The 23,806-nt window shown below is 42.1% G+C and overlaps 1 protein-coding gene across 1 annotated transcript in view; it reads left to right on the top strand.

The window, feature by feature from the left end:
* Positions 1-23,806, top strand: part of LRRC7 (leucine rich repeat containing 7) — a 379,972-nt gene that overhangs the window by 141,332 nt on the left and 214,834 nt on the right. Inside the window, exons 4-5 of the mRNA XM_084637479.1 lie at positions 7,844-7,961; positions 15,472-15,550. Coding sequence (XP_084493605.1) covers positions 7,844-7,961; positions 15,472-15,550 — 197 coding nt within the window. The remainder of the gene's footprint in view (positions 1-7,843; positions 7,962-15,471; positions 15,551-23,806) is intronic.

Genomic DNA, 23,806 nt, shown 5'->3' with positions numbered 1-23,806 from the left:
CATACACTATTTTTATGTATATCTATTATATATATATAAGAAAGAAAAAACAAATCAAGTACAGAAGAATATATCAATAATAAAACATAAATTTATTGCAAAACATGACAGGATCTGATTTCCTCGCATTATTTCGATCTATATTAATAGGACGCCTCCCTGGTTTAGGTGGGGATAAGTAATAAAAAGAGAACAGAAAAACGGGGAAGAGTGTGTAGTGGAGCATAAGGAAGTCTAACAAAGTTCTGATTTTTCCCATGATGTCTACTTTGATGCTTTTTTTGAAATACCAAATATCAAATTTTTTCCAAAAAAATGAGATTTTTTTTGGTGCCCTCTGCTTTGCTGGTGACCTAAGCACATGCTTACTCTGCCTATTGGGTAATCCAGCCCTGCCTGTTTGAAATGAATGGGGGCTGTAAGTCAGCTTGTCACTGCAGAAGGCAGTTTGCTTTTAGGTTTTGGCTGGGTGACACATTAATTTGTAGCAGATGAAAAATCCTAAAATAGGGTAGCTACTTCAAAAGGATAAGGTGATTCAGTGAAGGCTTTGTACAAATATAGTTGAACAGGCTGACATCCTCTTTATGTACCTAGTGAAATTGAAAGGAACATAACACTGTATTGTTTCTTCAGTAAAATAGGGATGTAACTTATCCAAATGTGAATTTTTTTCTGCAAGAACATTTTCTTCATTATATTGCATAGGAAGTAGAGAAATTGAGGAGAAATCCTATAACCTGTATATAAAATGAAAAAAAAATTTAGTTCCTTCTAGTCTGGAAAAATGTAGAACTGAAAAATAATTCATCTTAAATTAATATAAGTGCAGGGGACTAACAATTGGCCACTACCAGTTAATTCTGTGTCCTTTTCTTTTGGGCTTTGTTCTTTAATACAAAAAAGAAACTGGAGCAATAAAAAATGGTTCTGTTCTTCAATTAAGATAATTCAAATAATTCTTCAACCATTAACTTGATGCACTGGACCTTTCCCCAGCTAGGGGTCTGTAGGGCTTTCCTTCCCTCTCACAGCCTTCCGCTGCAGCTACAGGAGAATGTACTCCAAGACCTCACTTGGTCCTCCCTGCTCTCATGGATCTGGGGCTCACCTTTATATCCCCTGGGTGGGAATCATCAGCCCCAATCATTGAATGCTCTCCAGCTGTGTCAGATGATTCTCTGTACCTGCTTGTACCAGAACAGGAAGGAAGCCCAACTCCCCTGCTCCCTGTTCACATAGGCCTTTAAAGGAGCATACTGTCCTGTTTCAAGGTGAAATGTATGTGATAAATTGGAGATCCTTTTCATTTCAAAGGCTATGTCTTCTTTATTTAAAAAAAGTACACAGTGGATCAGTGGTGCTAAAAATTGCACTGAAATTGAATATTCAAAGTAGACTTGATCATCCCATGAAAATATGCAATCCTTCTCTGTCTAATAAGGCGAGGGCCCTGGTGAAGTACAGCTCATGTACATAAGTGTGTAGGCATTATAAATTACCTGCAAGTTCCTCTGCATTGAATTTTCCAACTGGGTTATAATTATTTTAGCAGGGAGAGTTGGATAGTTTGTGAATCTGCCCAACAATGAGCTCTGTTTGCACTTCTGAAAAAAAAATTAAAAGTAATATTTCTTTGTCATCCTGACATTTAATTTTCCCATTCCATTCACCAATCCATTTTATGTTGACTTAATTTATGTCTATATCTGTAGAGTCTAAAGAACAATATTTTTACCTTACTATAGCTGCACTGAGAGCCTTCAAGATCTATTTGATGAAACCAAGAAGTTGAGAATTATAGAATAATCCACTGTGTAACCTAAATCACAGCACCATTAGCATCACTACTTTCCTGCCTAAAAGGAATAAAAACAAACTTCAAATATATTAAGGGCTGTTATAGAGTTAAGAGTTATCAATCATACTCCAAATCCACTGAAGGTAGTGCAAGAAGTAATTGGCTTAATCTGCAGCAAGGGAGATTTAATTTAGATATTAGGAAAAACTTTCTAACTGTAAGGATAGCCAAACAATGGAATAAGCTTCTAATGGAGGTTGTGGAATCCCAGTCCTTTTTAAGAATAGGTTAGACAAATAACTATCAGGGATGGTCTAGGTATACTTGGTCCTGCTTCACTGCATGGGGCTGAACTAGATGACCTCCCAGTGACCCGTCCAGCCCTACATATATTTGAGTCTATGATTCTATAAAGACATATTGTCTGATCATTATGTTTGAGTTCTAATGGCACAATTATAAAAGTCTAAAAGTTTAATAAGGTTTTAAATGGCTGTTAAAGTAATTTTGTGCCTGTTCAAATGTATTCCCACCCTTGCCTTATTGCTGCTATTACTTATAATTTCTTTCTGAGAGTGTTGCATTATAGAATTATTCCAGAAGAAATAATTTTCTTAATGGAAATTAGTTTTCACTAGGCTTCTTTATTCACCAGTCCAAATGCCTGATCACAGTTCAGTGGCTCTCAAACTTTCCGAAGTTCTGGACCTCTTTTCTAATTTTTGTAAAAATAGTTCACCCTCTGTCAAATGAGTCTGTATAAATATAACTGAGAAGATAATAATTTGTGAATTTTATAATATTACTAATATCAGGAGAAAGATAAAAGGGGGAAAATAGGGGTGACATCATGGTAGGGGTCTACTATCTTTACAAAAATACAAAACACAAGATCTGATAGTAGTGGGGGACTGTAATTACCTAGACATCTGGGTAATATGCAAAATACAAAATTTCCAATAAGTTCCTGTAATCCATTAGGAACAATTTTTGTTTCAGAAAATTGAATGGAGGGCAGCCGTTTTAGACTTGATCCTGACCAACTGTGAAGAATTGGTTGTGAATCTGAAGCTGGAAGGCAATTTGGGTGAAAGTGATCATGAAATGAAAGATTTCATGGTTCTAAGGAAAGAAAGGAGTGAGAACACCAGAATAATGACAATTGTCTTAAAAAAAACCCCAATGTCGTAAGTGCAATGCAGTTGTGATAAAGTTTAATATCATTCTGGAATGTGTCAACAGGAGTGTTGTATGTAAGACATAAGAGGTAATTGACCCGCTCTACTTGGCACTGATGAGGCCTCAGCTGGAGTATTGTGTTCAGTTCTGGGTGCCACACTTTAGGAAAGATGTAGACAGATTGGAGATAGTCCAGAAGGGAGTGACAAAAGGTGATAAAAGGCTTAGAAAACCCTGATCTATAAGGAAAGGTTAAAAAAAACTTGGCTTGTTTAGTCTTGAGAAGACTTTGGGGAGACCTGATTGTCTTCATTATGTGAAGAGGTGTTATAAAGAAGACAGTGATCAATTATTCTCCATGTCCACTGAAGTTAGGACAAGAAGTAATGGGATTAATCCGTAGTGAGGAAGATTAGGTTAGATATTAGGAAAAGCTTTCTAAGTAAAAGGGTAGTTAAAAATAGGGAGGTTACGGAGTCCCCATCATTGGAGGATTTTAAGAACAGGTTAGACAAACACCTGTCAGAGATGGTCTAGATTTACTTGGTCCTGCCTCAGTGCAAAGGGCAGAACTTGATGACGTCTCAATGAGTTCCCTTCCAGCCCTACATTTCTATGATTTAGTGAAATACCATAGCTTACTGTTGTATTAGTATCAGAGGGGTAGTCGTGTTAGTCTGGATCTCTAAAAGTGGCAAAGGGTCCTGTGGCACCTTATAGACTAACAGACATATTGCAGCATAAGCTTTTGTGGGTGAATACCCACTTCATCGGATGTATGTATTAGTTTGAAGTAATGAAGACCTCTAGTGGCTAGAAATTGTAGCTACAGTCCATATGGTATCTATATTTATGTGACTCCATAGTCCTCTCTAGAAATGCTGCAGTTCTTAAAAACAGGGAATGCTGTGGTGCTGATTTTTATCTGCATTCTAAAGGAGTGTGTTTTTGTACATAGTGTTATTAAGAAATACACTGTTCTCCTGAGAGCAGTTTCCTTTTTGTACCAGTGGCTAGACAGCAGAAATGCACAAATAGGTTTGGGAGCAGGGGTAAACAGTATGTGTCCTAGACCCCAGCTCTGTAATAGTTTTTTTTTAGAAGTGTAAGTTTTCTTAATTTTGTAATGAAAATGTCCCTCTACATGGGTATGATATAGGGCTGTCGATTAATCGCAGTTACTTCAAGCGACTAACTCAAAAAAATTAATCATGATTAATCACATTGTTAAACAATAGAATACCAATTGAAATGTATTAAATATTTTTGGATGTTTTTCTACATTTTCAAATATTTCTATTACAACACAGAATATAAAATGTACAGTGCTCACTTTATATTATTTTTATTACAAATTTTTGCACTGTAAAATGATAAACAAAAGAAATAGTATTTTCTACTCACCTCATACAAGTACTGTAGTGCAAGCTCTATCATGAAAGTGTAGATTTTTACAAATGTAGATTTTTTTTTGTAACATAACTGCACTCAAAAACAAAATAATGTAAAACTTTAGCACCTAGAAGTCCACTCAGTCCTACTTCTTGTTCAGCCAATCGTTAAGACAAACAAGTTTGTTACATTTACGGGAGATACTGCTGCCTGGTTCTTATTTACAATGTCACCTGAAAGTGAGAACAGGCGTTCGCTTGGCGCTTTTGTAGCTGGTGTTGCAAGGTATTTACTGCCAGATATGCTAAACATTTGTATGCCCCTTCATGCTTTGGTCACCATTCCAGAGAACATGCTTCAATGCTGATGATGCTTGTTAAAAAAATAATGCATTAATTAAATTTGTGACTGAAGTCCTTAGGGGGAGAATTGTATGTCTCCTGTTCTGTTTTACCCACATTCTGCCATTTTTTTCGTGTTATAGCAGTCTTGGATGATGACCCAACACATGTTCGTTTTAATAACACTTTCAGGGCAGATATGACAAAATGCAAAGAAGGTACCAATGTGTGATTTCTAAAAATTGCTACAGCACTTGACCCAGGGCTTAAGAATCTGAAGTGCCATCCAAAATCTGAGAGGGTGAGGTGTGGAGCATGCTTTCAGAAGTCTTAAAAGAGCAACACTACAGGACCTGAACCACCAAAAAAGGAAAATCAACCTTCTGCTGGTGGCATCTGACTCAGATGATGAAAATGAACATGAGTCGGTCTGCACTGCTTTGGATCGTTGTCGAGCAGAACATGTCATTTGCATGGACACATGTCGTCTGGAATGGTGGTTGAAGCATGAAGGGACATATGACTCTTTAGTGCACCTGGCATGTAAATATCTTGTGATGCTGGATACACCAGTGCCATGCAAACTCCTGTTCTCGCTTTCAGGTGATGTAAACAAGAAGCAGGTAGCATTATCTCCTGCAAATTGTAACCAGACTTGTTTGTCTGAGCGATTGGCTGCAGTAGGACTGAATGGACTTGTAGGCTTTAAAGTTTTATATTGTTTTATTTTTGAATGCAGGTTTTTTTTGTACATAATTCTACATTTGTAAGTTCAACTTTCATAATAAAGAGTACGTGTATTAGGTGCATTGAAAAATACTTTTTCTTTTGTTTTTTACAGTGCAAATATTTATAATAAAAAATAAATATAAAGTGAGTACTGTACACTTTGTATTCTGTGTTGTAGTTGAAATCAATATATTTGAAAATGTAGAAAATTCCAAATATATTTAAATAAATGGTATTCTATTATTTAGCAGTGCAATTAATTGTGATTAATTTTTTTAATCGCTTGACAGCCCTAGTATGATATTTTTGTAATAAACATAAAAGCAATTCTTAGGATAATGCCTTTGTTGAAAGGAAAAGAGAAGGCTTAACAGCAAAAGTCTTAGTCAATGCATAGAGGAAGTCTAAAGGAAGCCTTTCAATTAAAAAAAACACTCCTATTTCTTAGAAATTCGTGGTGGTCATTGTCCTATATGTTTCATTCTGCCTATATTCTATTCGTGTGATACCCATTTGGGTTAAAGCTGGTTTTGGACTTCCAGTTTTGGAGAAAGTAGACTGCCTTGAAAAGCAACACAGAGGGTTCTTGTTATTAAAAGGCTCAGATGTAAAGTTATAGTGTTTTCAAAAGAAGTGAAAGCCTGAAAATGAGCTAAAATTTACTTTAAATGACTTATTTAGTTCACATTAGCTTTTGAGCATCATTTGTGGATTAATTCCCTGCTACCCAGTTTCCTTTATTTGCTCAGTTTGGTAATCAAATCAAGCTACATTCTCAAATAGACATTTGGGTACAAATTTAAACGTCATTTGGATATGAAACATTGCAAAAAAGAGGTATCAAAACTGTTTTGAAAATATCATTAACTTCTGAAGAGTCATGAAGATTCTTCCAAAGGAGAGTAAGCTCTTTTGGAATCCAAGACCACTGGGTAAACTTGTTTTCTAATCATATTAATGTGACTAGTAATAACAAACTCATTTTTACAAGATAACAGCTTAAGAATCTGCAGTACAGAAATGAGGGGTTGGGGTTAAGTACCTATGCACTGCAAGATATATGCAGTCTGTATGATAGGTGGCTAGGGGAGAGGTCACTTCGCAGATATCTGAAGCCAGCTGTATGCAGGGTGGTGCTTCTGGTGACATCAGTTTTTTAACAGTCAGGCCAGCCAGGCAAGGACTGAGTTTTCCTGTCCTCCCCTCTCCCAGTCTATTTTTCCATAATATGTCCTCTATACTAATAGGAGCACACAGTCCCTGTGTTTGGAGAGCATGTGGACTGTTCCCTGCATGCATCCATGGGGGGACACAAACCACCCCAAGGGAGGAGGGTGTGCTATGGTTTCACCCCCACACCTGCACCAGCTTGAGGAATGGATTGAGTGAGTGATGGAGAGCAGGCTTCCCCATCTTAAAGGTGCAGCTTGCTTACTCCTCATAAAAAAAGCTCTATACTTGCCCCTTACAATGGACTGTGTCTAAATGACACATTCTAGTCCTAGAGACATCTCTTGCTCAGTATGGTATTGTCTCCATTATTTTACTATTTATCTTGGGTTTGAAGTTGCTGTAGTTGGATAACAACTGCTATTACATGGAAGAAACATCAGTATAAATGCATACCATATGATATATTGATTAGAGCTGGTCAGAAAATGAAATTTTGTTCCATGGGAAATTCCAGCACTTGGAAAAAATTGTTTTGAATTGGAACAAAAAGCAGAACTTTCAAAATTTCCTATGGAGTGAAAATTATGAAAAATAATAATATATTAAAATGAATATTTTAATATAATATAAAAGTTGAAGCAAATTGAATTGAAATATAAAGTTGTAATGAAACATTTTACCTTATTGGCAATTCTGAAATACACTGAGAAAATTGAAATGAATATTTCATCTTTTTCCCATCAAAAATTTCATCGTAATTGACACATTCACATAAAACATTTTTATTTTGAAGAATTTGCATTTTCTGACGGAAAAAAGCTCTGCTGAAAAATTTTCAAATAGCTCTATGATTGATATAAAATTATAGGACTACAAGGGACCTCCTGGATCATCAAGACCAGTCCCCTGCTATCATGAGCAACCCCAGCATATAATCGCACTCATAAACTTATAAAGGTCCATTTTAAAACTATACTTCATTAGGAATTATTTGTAAGCAGCACATTTATCTCTGGGTAATCTTCCTTGTTTAAAGTGTAATGTAATATGTAAGTATGTCTTCCCAAACAGTTTTAATATAGGTTGATTGGTTATTTTTAGCTTATTATTTTGCTGTCCTCAGAGTATTTTTATGATACAGTTATTATTGCATCCGTGTGTAAATAACAATGGTAAACTGAATTTTACTAAAACATGTTAATTGCAATTGTTCTGTTTCATGTTGTAGCAATTGTTCAACTGTCAAGCTCTGCGTAAACTGAGTATACCAGACAACGACCTTTCAAGCCTGCCAACCACTATTGCTAGTTTAGTTAATCTCAAGGAACTTGACATCAGTAAAAATGGTAAGAACACAACAGTAAAATAATTTGAAATTTTGTGGTGAAATTTTTGAACATTTTGCATAGCATTGCTGTAATAAGATTTTAATGCTAAATGAATGAAAAAATTACTCTTCTAGAAAACTCTAAAACAAATGAACTAAATTTTGCTTTCTGTTTACATCCAAAGTAGTTTCACTCCTTTTAGTGGGCTCTCTGACATTTCACTGTGGTCAGTAAAGATTTCATCCCCATCCTCCAATATAATCTGTGTGCAATGCCTGCCATAATTTGGCCTAGATAGCATAAAATAGCTATAGAACCTGAAATTCATTTTATGTTTTATAAGGATTAATATGTTCCCAATGCACAATATACAGTAGCAGATAAAGTGAGATTTAAAAATAAATAAAATCATATGACAAATAGTTTAACCATTTAGCAAGTCAACAATGAATCTGAATGTTGGAATTAAAACAATTTTAGTGATATTCCAGTTTCAGCTTGAATTATGGTGTGATTAAGAGACAGATGACAGTACCATAGCATGGATTTGTTTATGTTCAGTTTTTCACTGTAACAATATTAGCTAATTGAATATTCTTTTCTAGCAGATTTTCATTATTGGTGTAGGTGAAGATCCCAAAAACAAAACCCAGACAACTATTTTTGGCACTGTACACCTGAATCATTTTATTCTGGTCAAAACTGTTTTTAAAATATATTTTGATTCCTACTCCTGCTTTCTTGTGAATCTTACAGTGACTTACAGTGAATCTTACAGTAGATTTTCATCGTGCTAAGGTCCACATATATGTTTCTTCATCCTGTTTCCATTTTAGGGGCAGAACTAGATCTGTCAGTCACTAACAGCGGGGGGATACTCTGTCCCATTAAGTTCCCTTCATTTTATTCTGTCTACAAAGTGGCCCATGACTCAGACAGACCTCCCTGCTGTAGAGCTTTTCAGAGGAAAATTCCAAACTTTTTCAAAATTTTTGACTAACAATTTGGTTCATAAATTTCTGTCCAACTCCCAGCCACGTCCCAGGGCTGCATTCGCCTTTGGGGGAGATTGTCCCCTTGGCTCCACTTCCCCTTCCAAGGTGTTTGCAGTGGCTGTTGCCCCTGCAGACTTCAGGGGGCTTGTATTCACTAGGAAAAAAGGCCTATTCTTAACTTAGGTAACTTGATGTAAAATCCTAGTAAAGACAAGGCAGGATATAGTTTTTGCACGAGCTGGCAGGACATGCTATTTTGAGTTAAGAATACAACTTTTTTTATAGTGAAGATAAAGCCAGGGAGAGAGCTAGGCTGCGTAAATCCAGAAGTAAATGGAAGGGCCTGAGTGTCCTACTTATCCCCTTATCAAGTGTCTCCAATGGAGCTTGGCCAGCTCTGTGAGTAGAGTTTCCCTTGAAGCCCAAGCCTGATGGGGTTGCATTGGTGCCACCCTCCTACAGGCCAGTAGCCAGGCAAGACTGGAAAAAAGGTGGCTCCAGGGGCAAGCAGCCACCTGTCTCCCATCTCCATGAGTGGTGTGAAACCAGAAGGGCAGTGCACCGGATAGAAGATTGCACCTGAGTCTCTCTAGCCTGCACAAGCAGCCATGCCTCTGACTACAGAGCTCAGTCTTTGTCTCCCTCTCTTCTTCCCCATGGGTCATGGATGGAGGGGCACTGGACACACCATGGGCATTGCCAACACCAGAAAGTGCGAAAAGGGATAATAGGCCCCAAGGCTGAGACCTCCAAAGGAAACACAGATCTACCTAGCCTATATGGATTACATGCAAGAGAGAGGGTATAGCTTCTGGGAAACCTGTCCCTGAGTCCCAGGCCAATTCCTTCATTGAGAGACTCAGAGAGAGTCCATGCAGGGGAGGGTAGACAAATCCCACCTCTTTGAGAACAGGGAAATTGCTTGCTGCTTGGAGATTTCTTTGAAAATATTTCAGTTTCCTTCTGAAGCAGGATTATGGGGATAAACTACTGATAGTGAAATGAATGAATAAAATCAGCACCTGGGTCCCCTGCTCATCTCCATGGAGTGCAGCAGGACAGATAACCCTCAGTGTCCACTTTCCTTGCTCAAAGAGTAAGGGTTGACATGATTACAGTTTAAAAGTACCTGCAGGGGGAACAGAAATTTGGTAATAGAAAGTTCTTCAATCTGTCAGACAAAGGTATAGGAAGAGCCAGTGGCTGGAAGTTGAAGCTAGACAAACTCAAATTTGAAATAAGGCACACATTTTTAACAGTGAGGGTAATTAACCATTGGAACAATTTATCACAGTTTGTGGTGGATTCTCCGTCACTGGTCTTAAGGTGCTTTTGAAAATTTTACCCGAGGACAAGGTTAGAGTTGTAAACAAAGAGGCCAGAGAAGACAGGAAATACAAGTAGGAAAAGACAAAGTTCAAAAATGAATGAAAGGCAGAAATAGTTAGTAGAAAATAAATCTTATTTTTATTTCTGGGGTAAGATAAATACCGAAATATTAATAAGGTTATTCTAACACACTATATCAGGTATGGACATTTTGCTTTTTCATCCCCAAAATAAAGATCATACTTAAAATTGAAATGGAAAAAGGTTAGACTTTACTTTACAAAATAGAATGTGGCTGGGAAATGGCACAAAGCTACTAGTTTCCATTAACAGCATAGGACTGTAATCTCCTAGTCCTTGGGTGACATGCTCAGGTGTAATATTTCTTGTGTCAGCACTCTATAGCTGATTTTGCATTTGAGTTTGTCACCTCGTGGGTTATTTCACTCCGTTCACAGAGTAAACAGACAGATGCTGTTTCCATGTCATGTCTAATAAAAAAAATTAACATCAAATAACTTCAACTGATGACTCACATTACTTAGAATACAGACAGTTGTCATACTGATACAGACAGATAAAGTACTTAAAATATTCTAACATTTTAACCAGTCAGGGAGGAGGGTCAGTGAATAGAAAATATCAGCAGTTCTCACTGCTAGTAATGTTGTTGTGCATTTCTACTTGCACCAGTAGCCATATCTGAAAGTCTGCTAACCCTGCCATGGTTATGATTTTTTGAGCTATGTCCTGCTATTTATGGAAAAGTTAAATTCCTGCTGGCTTCAGTGGCAGTTCTGCACAGGGAACAATGGCAAGATGTGACGCTGCAAATGTTTTTCACAGTCCCGGCACTTTAGGAACACAGTAAGCTATACATAGACTCTTTAGGTAAGACTTTTAGTCAATTGGGTTTTCAGACATTAGTTTCTGTATTTGTACCAATATTATAAACATAAGCAGAGTTCTTGTCATCTATGGGGCTAAGTAGCAAATTATACTCATGAATCATTTACTTAGATGTCCAGGTAATCTACATTTCTTTGCAGCTCTTTGCACTCATAAAATTGTGGGCAAAGAAAAAGGCTTGGCTCAGACTGGTTGAAAATTTGGCATTTTATATTCTTTATTCAGAAACATACTGAAAGACAGCATTCATGTTGGCTCTCCAGTGATTTAAAAACAGAGAAAACTAACTATTGTATTACAAAATCTGGACTTATGATGTCAACTTTTCAGACCCCAGAACACAATATATATCAAATACATTTCCTAGAATCCATAATTTGGTTGTGCAATTAAGTAAGTATGTTGTCATTTTTTTTGGTTTTTGAACTATCTGTGATTTATTTTTCTTGCTTAATTAACAAGTTGAAATTGTATTTATTCCAGTCATGCTCTCCTGGAGAGAAGCAAGTAGTTAATGTAAGCATTCGTAATAAATTCTCAGAAAGGTTAAGAGTTTTTGAGAAGAGGTAAAGAATTAAGTTCCACTCTCATTTAGTCTTTTTGTTGTTTTTAAACGAAAATGGATAGAAGACAATTGAATAAATCAGTCAGACTTTGATATGCACCCTGACACATAGATTTGTAATTATTAGCTGTTTCTTTTTTGATATCCCTAGTTGATTCTTATACTTACATAGACCATTGGGAGCCATTTCTTTCTCTCGGTTTCTCTCACAATTTGGGTTTATATCAGTTTAGTTAGGGGGAAGTTATTTCATGGAATAGGAGTGAAATTAACAGATTAAGGAAATGTCCATGGGATCCCTGGAGTACAATCTGCAGCTGAGGTACTACAGTGTCCTCTTAATTCTCCAGCCTGGGCTGTCTTTCACAATGATTTGCTGGTGACAAGCCCCCCACCCAGCTAAGTTGTGTGAATGCTCCCTGAACCACTCAGAAATCACACAGAAAAAGGCACCAGCAAATCTCCTAAACCCCCAGCCTTGCACCCCTGGAATATACCATCTTGCCCTCCTCAGAAACCTGACCAGTGTAAGTTTATTACTAACTCGACTCCTCCCTTGATGTGGAGAGGACACCTGCTAGCCTTTGTAAACTGAGCTGAGATTTCCCAGGCACTTCAACCAAATACACTGTTTTAGGTAAATATAATACAGGTATATTAACTAGAGAAAGGTAGATTTTAAATTATAAGTGGCAGGTGCAAAAGGTTAGAGATAGTTATCTTTTATTTTCTTTGGTAAGTGCTCAGTTTAAATCTTAAATCATATTAGACTAGGCAGTATTTGAATCAAGCAGTTTTCCTCACCCCACTAGGTGTTGCAGGTAGGTTACAGTTCTTAATACACAGGCTTCCCCTTTAAGCCTGGGACAATCTCCTCAGTTCAAGTCTTTGTCTTTCAAGCATTCTTGTTGCTTCCAACTTAAGTGAGGGAGGAGAAAGATAAAAGCATGATACCACCGTCACCTATTTTATATCTTCAGTCCATGTGCCTAGAAAACACTAGCCCCCAGACACGTCTTGGTGGGCTTTGCTGAGTCACATAGCTGAGCAATCCCCCATTGTGTGATGTTTGTGCAGCTCTTTTACAGCATTGCAGATCCCTTGTTTAAAACTCCCCTGCTGATTAATGGTTGTTTAACCCTACCTGGAGAGGATCATCTTCTTTGTTGTCACCGGAGAACTGGCAGTGTATGACTCTCAAACTTTCAACATATTTCAGTAATAACTATACAGCAAAATCTCATGTCTTCATACACACTAACAGTATACATATTTTGACCTAACAGTGGGTTTCAGCAGATCAGGGCCTTTCCTACAGTATCTTAATGGCATGCTTTGTATGAAATATACCATACTTATATGATGGGGTGAATATGGGGGTTCCAGGGTGCTGCTTTGAGTGCCACAATAATTTTTTTGCTGTTTTATACCCTTGGATCTTTTTTGTAGGGCTGGAAGCTGTACTTCAGTGAGGCTTGATGAGTGCTTAGACTTTAAGCCTATATATTGAGATCCACTTACATTTTGTGTGTACCATGGCTTCCTTGCTGTTCAATATAGAAGTGATGTCCTAGTCATTTCTTTGCTGGACACAACATAGGTCTTGCATAGCAATTGCAATTACCATTGACTGAAGAATTCTTGTCTGAAATTCTAGGATAAAAGGATTTTTCTAATGTATTCATGATCAAGAACTGCAATATATAAAATTTTGCCAGTTCTAATATTTTAATCATAACTGTCACAGTCACAAAATATAGACAAAATACTTGTCATAACCCTACATTGGTGGTACTCAGCATTGGATCCAGTGGGAGTTTTGCAAATGATGGTACCTAAGTTGGCTACTGTCCTGTTGACCTGCCAGAAGAATTTGCCCAAATACTGCAGTTGATTTGGGGGAATATAAGCTTTAGCACCTGTTGGTTAGCCACCTCATATACAACTGAAAGATCACTAATAATGAAAAAAATACAAAAACCTATTATGTCTGAATGCTGACCTGAATTTATAGCGGTACTCTACATTACTAATGAAAACTTCTTGGTGAAGATAGAATCATAGAAATGTGGGACTGGAAGGCACTTCAAGACATATAGTCCAATCCCTGTACTGAGGCAGGACACAGTATTATCATTCTAGACTGTCTCTGACTAATGTTTGTTTAACTTGTTCTTAACCTCCACAACCTCCCAAGGTAATTTGTTCCCGTGCTTAACTACCCTTACAGATAGGAAGTTTTTTTCTAACGTCTAACCTAAATCTCCCTTGCTGCAATTTAAGCCCATTACTCCTTGTCCTGTCCTCAGTGGTTAAGGAAAACCACTCCCCTTTATAATAACTTTTTATGTACTTGAAGATTATTATCAGGTCCCCCTCAGTCTTCTCTTCTCCGGACTAAAAAAACCCAATTTTTTCAATCTTTCCTCATAGCTCAAGATTTCTAGACCTTTAATAATTTTTGTTGCTCTCCTTTGGGCTTTCTCCAGTTTGTCCACATCTTTCCTGAAATGTCCAGAACTGGAGGACACAGTACTCCAGTTGAGGCCTTATAAGTGTTGAGTGGAGTGGTACAATTACTTCTCATTAATTGATTTCAGCACTCTTGCTAATACATCCCAGAATGAAGTTAACTTTTTTTGCAACAGTATTACATTGTTAGCTCACATTTAGTTTGTGATCCACTGTAACCCCAGATCCCTTTCTGCAGTACTCCTTCCTTGGCAGTCATTTCCCAGTTTGTAGTTGTGCCGTTGATTTATTGAATTTTATCCTATTTATTTCAGACCATTTCTCCAGTTTGTCAAAATCATTTTGAGTTGTAGTCCTATCCTCCAAAGTCCTTGCCACTCCTCTCAGTTTGGTATCATCTGCAAACTTTATAAGTGTACTCTCTGTGCCATTATCCAAATCATTTATGAGATATTGAATAGAACTGGACCCAGGACAGATCCCTCTGGGACCTCACTTGATATGCTCTTCCAGCTTGACTGTGAACCATTGATAACTACTCTCTGAGTATGGTTTTCCAGCCACCTTATAGTAGGTTCATCTAGACCAGTAGTTTCAAAACTTTTTTCATTTGTGGACCCCTAAAACATTTCAAATGGAGTACCAGACCCCTTTGGAAATCCTAGGTATAGTCTACGGATCCCCAGAGGTCCATGGACCACAGGTTGAAAACCACTGATCTAGACTATATTTCTCGAGTTTGTTTATAAGAAGGTCATGTGAGACAGTATCAAAAACCTTACTAAAGTTGAGATATATCACATCTACTGCTTCCCGCTATCCACAAGGTTTGTTATACTGTCAAAGAAGGATATTAGGTTGGTTTGACATGATCTGTTCTTGACAAATTTGTGTTGACTGTTACTACCTTATTTTCTTCTAGGTGCTTACAAACTGTTTGGTTATTTGCTCCATTATGTTTCGGTACCAACGTTAAGTTGACTGGCCTTTAATTCCGTGGGTTGTCCTTATTCCCCTTTTTATAAATAGTACTATATTTGCCCTTTTCCAGTACTCTGGTATCTCTCCCGTCCTCAAAGATAATCAGTAATGTGCCCAGAGATCTCTTCAGCCAGTTCCTTAAGTATTCTAGAATGTATCTCATCTGGCTCTGTTGATTTAGACATCTAACTTGGCTAAATTAGATATTGACTAAGCAAGTTTAGCAGTTTTTCATAGAACATCCTTATAATACCTTTCAAACTTTTTTTCTTTCTAGGGATTCAAGATTTTCCAGAAACGATAAAGTGCTGTAAGTGTTTAACAATTATTGAAGCCAGTGTCAATCCAATTTCTAAGTGAGTATCAATAATTAGAGTTATGTTTATATTTATCACTGCAGATATTTTATAGATATGGAAGTGAAAAGTAAAGGTTCACTGCAAAGCTCATGTACAACGTTAATTTAATTATTTTGTTAATTAAGATCCCAAATTAAGGATGAATTTCACCCAAGTTGATGCATCTGTGCACAGCTCTCTACACCACTCAAGACCTGCAGTGCCTCTGCAGACAGAAAGAAACATTGGCAGAGTAGTCATGTACTAGACATTTTCCCCTCGAGGGTCTAACCTAATACTCTAAAGGCTTTTTGTACAATGAGGATGCAAATCTACTTAGTGTATTATGTTTTCAAGTAGTAATATGCCATGCTGCACTCCGGGGCTTTCACTGCTCTTTAGCATTGTCTACGTGGATGTTACTGTGTGGAAATCTGGTGCCTGTAGTTTTATGCCCTTGCTTGCTGCTCAGTAACTTACTGTGTAGACAGAGCCAGGTTGTTGGAAAGGGGTCACTCTGGATCTTCATTTATGCGAATCCGTTGGGTCGAATCTTCTGCAGCCATTATTCATGCCAGAGAGGCTGTGCTGTAGCATTGTTACTTGCATGTCAATGGGTGTGAATTCTATCCAGTCATCCACTTAGTGCCCAGCACAAAGTCTGATCACTCTGGATTTTTGATGGGAGGGGTGAATTTTACTCTGATTAAAAATGCATTATTTGTAGATTACACAAATACAAATACTTACTTTCTAATTTTACATAACATATTTGAAAACCTTTCTTCTTCTATGTGGATTCCAAACATGGGTTCGCATGTGCACCAGAGCCAGAACTGTTCATAGTAGTGTCCATTGACCCGAATTGTCACATGTCCAAGGATTTAAGACACTGGGTACAGGTCGATGCCATTCCAGTTTCCTCTTACCACTGCATGGCCAGAATCAGAACCCGTGTTCCTCAGTGCTCCTAGCTTGCTTCAAGTACTGCCTTTTTCATCTTTTTTCCTTGTACACAGATTTTTCTTCTCTAGGTGTAATTAGTTGTCCATTCAGATAGTTGCTAGTTGTTACTGTTTTGGACTTTCCCTCCCTTTGTGGGACTCTTCCCCAGCCTGGGGACTATCATAGAAGATTAGGGTTGAAAAATGCCCAAGGGTCGTCGAGCAAGGGCCCGGGCCAAGCTGCCAGGCCACTCCAGAGCCACGTATCCATGCCGCCCTGGTTGGGGCTCCCAGCCCCCTCAAAGGTCCACCACCAACTCCTGGGAGCGGTATGGGACCCACACCTTTGGCACCGTTGTTGTCCAAGGTGCAGAGAGACCAGACGTCTCCGCCTGTGCAGCTAACGACTCAGGTGCCACAGGACTTGGATAAGGCTCCCCAAGAGGGCAAGCCAGACACTAAGACCCCTAAAGGGGCAGAGGAGCACCACCGGTCACTGGAGAAGAGGCGACGATCCGCCACATTGTGTTGTGGATCCTGGGACATGTCCAACCCTTATCCTTGGCGCTACTCACCTGCACGAGGATGTCATTCCCCATATTATTCCTGGCACTGGTCATCCTCCTGTCAGTTGTCCTCTTGACATTGGTACCGATTGCCAGCACAGTGGGAGCATTTCCCGTCTCTGCTTCGGTACGATCTCTTTGGTACCAATGATGGTCTCCCATCTCTGGTCATTGGTCAGAAAGCCAGTGACCAGCAAGCAGACGCAGGCATTGACTGCCCCTCCCTGGTCACTGGATGGTTATTCCTCTGTCATGGAAAGCCAGTTCAGCCCATTGCCCAGGTACCATCGGCAAGATTGGGCACTAGAGCCTGGGCTGTCATCTGCAGCACTGCAGTGGCAGCCCGGCCAGGCCAGCACAGTGGCCTTATTGGAGCGCATGGGGAGTACTGGTGATGACGATGCCCCCTTTGCAGCGCTCTTTGGTTGCCGCTTTGGAGCATCATTCAGTGGCAACAATGGCACTGGGCTTGGTGCCGGGAACCTGTTCAGAGGTTGGGGCGAAGGAGTCTGTGTCCACCCCTAAGTCTCCCTCTCTGGAGGTGGTAGAACCCCTGGGACTCCCTCCAGCAGTCCAATCTTCCTCATCATCAATGGACAAGATGGTCATGTGGCCTTCAAGGGATAGCGTTCCGGATGCCTTCAAGGAACATCAGGCCCTACTTCGGCGTGTAGCTGAGAATTTTGGCCTGGAGGTTTGGAGATGACAGAGCAGGAGGACACCCCCTTTAATGTCCTCTCAGCCTCTGTGCCCACCCGGGTGACCCTACCCGTACATGAAGGAGTTCTTAAAATTGCCAAGGGCCTATGGCAAACCCCTTCTTCCATCCCTTCCATCTCCAAAAGGGCTGAAAAAAAGTACTTTGAATACCTATAAACCCACCCACCCCAAGTCTCTCTGGTTGTGTCTGCGGCCAATGAAAAAGACGAACAGGGTCACACCTCCTCAACTCCCAAGAACAAAGAGGCCAAAAGACTCGATCTCTTTGGGAGAAAAATGGCCAGCTTATAGTTTCGGGTGGCGAATCATCAGACCCTGTTGGGTAGATATAATTTTAATCTCTGGGATGCTCTGCACAAGTTCCAGGAATCTCTCCCACATGGTCTGGCCCAGGAGTTTGGCACCCCTGCCGCTAAAGCCCTAGCAGCCTTGTCAGGGCTCTGCAAGCAAAAGAGACACTAGTTTCAGCCATTGCCACCCTTCTTCCTCTCACTCGCCTGCGTAACTTGGTCCCACCAAGCGCTTAGAGGCCCAAAAGCGCTCATTTTGAGGGTGCGCTCAAGAGCGACGCCCCAGTCAGTTACACAGATCCTACCTGATCTTTCCTTGCCCCTACCATTTGGCTTGGTTGCGGGTAACCTCAGACCTTTGGGTCCTGGATATAATATCTCGGGGCTATACCTTCCCACCCACCCCCATCCCTCTTCAGGGACTGTTCTCATGAGCAGCTCCTCTTGCAGGAGGTCAAAAAGCTCCTGTGCCTGGGGGCTGTGGAGGAGGTTCCTCGGGACATGAAAGGACGAGGATTCTACTCCCGTTTCTTCCTCATCCCAAAGGCAAATTAGGGAGGGGGACTAAGACCCATCCTGGACCTGTGTCATCTGAATAAGTCTCTCAAGAAGTTGAAGTTCCTTATGGTTTCCCTGGCCTCCATCATCCCCTCCCTGGATCCAGGGGACTGGTACGCTGCTCTCGACTTAAAGGACATTTATTTTCGTGTCTCCATGTTCCCAGGGCACTGGCGTTTCCTCCATTTTATAGTGGTAGAACCCCATTTCCAGTTCACAGCACTGCCCTTTGGCCTGTCTTCAGCACTCACGGTGTTCACAAAATGCATGGCAGCAGTGAAGGCTTATCTGAGATGTTGAGGGGTCCAAATTTTCCCGTATCTTGACAACTGGCTCATCAAGGACAGATCTCCAGAGCAGGTGCAAAGGAAGCTGATCTGGTGCATTCCACCTGCCGCAATCTGGGTCTGTTGATAAACATGCAAAAGTCCATGTTAACGCCAGTCCATCGCATAGAATTTATCAGAACAATTCTTGACTCCATGCGGGCCAGGGCTTTCCTTCTGGAAGCATGATCTCAGGCCATGTCAGACCTGATCTCCCATGTAAAGAACCACCTGCTCACCACGGCGTACACCTGCCTGCGACTGCTGGGCCACATGGCTTCCTGCATGTACGTGGTCAGCCATGCTCGACTTCATCTACGGCTTCTGCAAGCGTGGCTGGCCTCGGTCTATATCCCCAGCAGGCATGCCCTGGACCAAGTGATCACGGTTCCAAACCACATCCTTTTGTCCCTGGACTGGTGGCTGGATCCCGAGTCAGTGCTGTAGGGAGTTCCCTTTGTGACCCCGTCACTGATTCTGGTCTCAGATGCATCGGATCTGGGCTTCGGGAACCCACTTGGGCAAGCTCAGCATACAGGGTAGTTGGTTTTGACATGATCTAGCCCTTCATGTCAACATCAGGGAGCTCAGAGCAGTTTTCCTGGCCTGCCAGGCTCTGTTGCCTCACCTGAAAGGCAAGGAGGTGCAGGTCCTGATGGACAATATCGCCACAAAGTATTACATCAACAGGCAGGGTGGTGCCGGGTCTTTGCCCCTTTGTTGGGAGGTGCTTAGCCTCTGGGACTTTTATGTGCAGCATGCCATTCATCTGGTAGCCGCACACCTACCTGGAAGTAAGAACATCTTGGCAGATGACATCAGCAGGACCTTCTTGTCTCGCCACGAATGGTCGCTCCATCTGGAGGCGGTCAGACTAATCTTTAACAGGTGGGGGACTCTCCAGGTGGACCTGTTTGTGTCCAGGCGGAACTGAAAGTGCCATGTGTTCTGTTCTCTGCAGGGAAGGGACAAGGGCTCCCTGTCAGACGCCTTCTTGATCCCGTGGTCGGGAGTGCTGCTGTACGCCTTCTCTGTGCTGTTAATCCACAGGGTCCTGGTAAAGGTGAAGACGTTCGCTTTGTCCTACATCCTGATAGCCCTAGCGTGGCCTCGCCAGCACTGATTCATCATGCTGCTAAGTCTTTCAGCAGCCGCCCCGCTGCAGCTGCCTCTTCGGCTGGATCTGCTGCCCCAGAGCCACGGCAATCTGCTGCATCCGAACCTGGTGGCACGGTACTTGACAGCTTGGCTACTGCATGGCTAAGTTTGGATGAATGGGCATGTTCTGCTGGTGTCTAACGGGTTTTTGCTGGGCAGCAGGAAACCTTCCACCAGGACAACCTACTTGGGAAAATGGAAACGATTCACGTGTTGGGCCTCAAATTGGCACATTTAGGCTGAAGAGACCCCGCTGCAGGACATCTTGGATTATTTGCTGCACGTTAAGCTCCAGGGCCTGTCCGTCCCTCTCTTTAGTCAAAGTCCACATGGAGGCCATTTCAGCGTTCCACCCTCTGTTTCAAGGCAGGTCGGTCTTGGCCCATGGTGGCGCAGTTCTTGAAAGATCTGGAGTGCCTCTCCCACACGTCGGGGACCCAGTTTCCCCATGGAACCTGAATCTTGTGCTGTTAAGGCTCATGAGTCCTCCCTTCGAACCCTTGGCTTCCTGCTCCCTCCTGCTTCTTTCCTGGAAGGTTTCTTTGTTGGTCACTATAACTGTGGCCCTCAAGGTATCCAAGATCAGGGTGCTCACCTGGGAGCTGCCTTATACAGTCTTCTACAAGGATAAGGTCCAGTTGCACCCGCACCCGGCATTTCTGCACAAAGTCATTTCCCAGTTTCATACTGGTCAGGACATATACTTACCAGTCTTCTGTCCCAAACCTCATGCATCGGATGAAGACTGCAGGCTGCATACCCTGAAAGTCAGTCATGCGTTGGCCTTCTACATAGACAGAACGAAGCCATTCCGTAAGTCAACGCAGTTGTTCTTTGCTGTCGCAGACAGAATGAAGGGTTGCCCTGTGTCTGCCCAAAGAATATCGTCACGGATCATGGCCAGCATCTGCTAATGTTATGAGCTGGCAAAGGTGCACTCATTGTGACAGCTCACTCAACTAGGGTGCTGGCATAATTGGCTGCCTTCCTGGCGCAGGTGTTGATCCAAGAAATCTGTCAGGCTGCTACCTGGTCATTCATCCACACATTTGCAACTCATTACGTGCTTACCCAGCAAGCTCGAGATGACCTTGGCTTTGGCAGAGCAGTATTGCAAGCGGCAAGACTGTGAACTCTGAGCCCACCTCCATGGATACTGCTTTTGAGTCACCCTAGAATGGAATTGTAATGAGCAAGCACTCGAAGAAGAAAAAACGGTTACCCACCTTTTCATAACTACAGTTTTTCAAAATGTGTTGCTCATGTCCATTCCATTACCCGCCCTGCTGCCCCTCTGTCAGAGTTGTCGGTAAGAAGGATCTGAGAGGGCGTAGGGCTGGTGGCGCCTGATGTACTGCCGCTTGAGTGCAGCACTCCAGAGGGAACCATGGCTGACTCTACGGATACTGCTAAGGCAGAAATCTCCAACAACTGCACACGTGGGCACATGCACACCTAGAATGGAATGGACATGAGCAGCACATCTTGAAGAACAACAGTTATGAAAAATTGAGTAACCAGTTTTTTTTCAACACTTCTTGGACGAGGGCAACTTAGTGGCCAAAGTAGCCCTTGAAGCCTCAGTCGATGCTGCTGATGCTGTTTCCCACTCCCTGGCTTCTGGACTGGTGCTCCGCTGCGACTTCTGACTGCAGTCCAGTGGTTTCCTGAAGGAGGTCCAAATCACACTTGAGGACCTCCCTTTTGATAACGAAAAACTGTTCAGTGACAAAACTGATGAATCCTTAAGGGAATGGAGGGACTCTCAGGCCTCTATACCTCTGCCCCTACCTACAGGTGGCACTGGTCGTCTTTCTACTGCCTCTACCTCGGCTTCCTCTTCCTGTCCTCAATGTGAACCCTAGGCAGAACTTTTGACTCCTTCCACAGGAACTGAGAATCCTCCTCCACTTCCCAGATTCCGCTACCAGTCACCTTTGGGTGTTTGCCCACAACTGGGGCAAAATCACCACCGATCTTTGGGTGTTGGACATCTTTTGACATGGCTACCTGATCACATGCCCTCTCTTTCCCTTCTCGCCATCCTTGCCCGGGCCACTCCGGGGATCCCTCCCCACACCATTTTCTCCAACAGGAAGTGGATGTCCTCCTCCAGAAGGGTGCCGTAGAGCACATTCCACGGCACTGCCATGGCTTCTACTCCTCCTATATCCTCGTGCTGAAGAAGCAGGGAGGCCTCTGGACATCCAGTCCCTGAACAAATTTATTTGTAAATTCCATTTTTGCGTGGTCACGCTCCACCTTATCCTCCCATGTCTTCTGCGTGGTGCCTGGTTCGTGGCTCTTAATATGAAAAATGCCTACTTTAATATAGACACCCACCCTGCTCACTTCAAATTCCTATGCTTCATGATGGGCACCTCCCATTATCAGTTCTGGGTCTTCCCTTTCGTGATTGCCCCTACCCCCCCATGTCTTCATGAAGGTTTCTGCAGTTGTGGCAGGTTACATGCGTCAACTAGGGCATTCCCTCTTCCGCTACCTTGACGACTGGCTTCTTGTTGCAGCCTCCCATACCAGCCTTCTCATCAACATCTGGACCCTGTGTGCCCTGCTTGGCTACCTGGGTATCTGTATCAATGATGACAAATGGGTGCTGCTCCCCATGCACAACCCTCACCTTTATCAAGGCTCGTCTGGATTCTGTCGCGGCCTGCATCTTTTTCCCCTCGCACCGCTTTGCTGCCCTTACCGCTCTTATCGCACAACTACACAACCGGTCATGCACATGCGCTCGCCAGTGCTTCTCCCTCTTAAGCCGTATGACTGCCTGCACCACAGTTGCTCCGTTTGCTCGCTTGCATATGCTCCAACTGTAGCTATGCTCAACCTATGACCTGCAAAGGGATGCTCTCACCAAGCTTGTACTCATCCCCCCCTTGTCCTGGCCTCCTTGTCTTCGTGGTGCAACCCATCCACAGTCCTCACGGGCATTCTGTTCACACTTCCTATGCCTCGCTCTACTCTCACCACTGATGCCTCGCTAGCGGGCTGGGGAGCCCACTTGGACAGTTGCATGGCTCAGGGCCTCTAGTCACCCCGAGAGGCAAGGATGCACATCAAAATCCCGGAACTACGTGCCATTCGCTTTGCCTCTCAGGCCTTTCTGCCACTCCTCCATTCCTGCCATGTCCAGGTGTTGTCCAACAACATGGCGGCGTCATCTATGTCAACAGGCAAGGCGGGGCCTGGATCCCCTCCCTCTGTGCAGAGGGCATTCTCCTTTGGAATTGGTGCCTCCAATACAGCATCACCCTCCATGTTGTATACCTTTCCTGCCTGAGCAACGTCCTTGTGGTCCAACTCAGTCACTCCTTCCATGCCAATCATGAGTGGCAACTCCATGATCCGCTTCATCTTTCACCAATGGGGCATGCCTTGATGGGACCTCTTCACCATGGCAACCAACCACAAACTTCCGCTCTTCTACCACCCTCAGTCCCAGCTTTCAGGGAGACGCCTTTCTTATTCCCTGAACCAACATGCTCTGTTATGCCTTCCCGCCCATTCTCCTGCTTCCCCACGTCCTGCACAAGATCTGGCAGAATTGGGCAATGGTTGCCATCACCTCCGCATGGTGCATGAGCGAACTGGTAGCCATGATAATGGGACTGCCCTTCACCATCTTCCACTGTGACAAGGTCTCCCTATGCCTTCATCTCAAATTCCTTCCCAAAGTGGTCTCCCCATT

This window comes from Lepidochelys olivacea, assembly GCF_965140295.1.
Source record: "Lepidochelys olivacea isolate rLepOli2 genome assembly, chromosome: 8".
Taxonomy (NCBI): Eukaryota; Metazoa; Chordata; order Testudines; family Cheloniidae; genus Lepidochelys; species Lepidochelys olivacea.
Note: the sequence above shows the minus strand (reverse complement) of the source record. Positions and strands in the feature narration are given on the sequence as shown.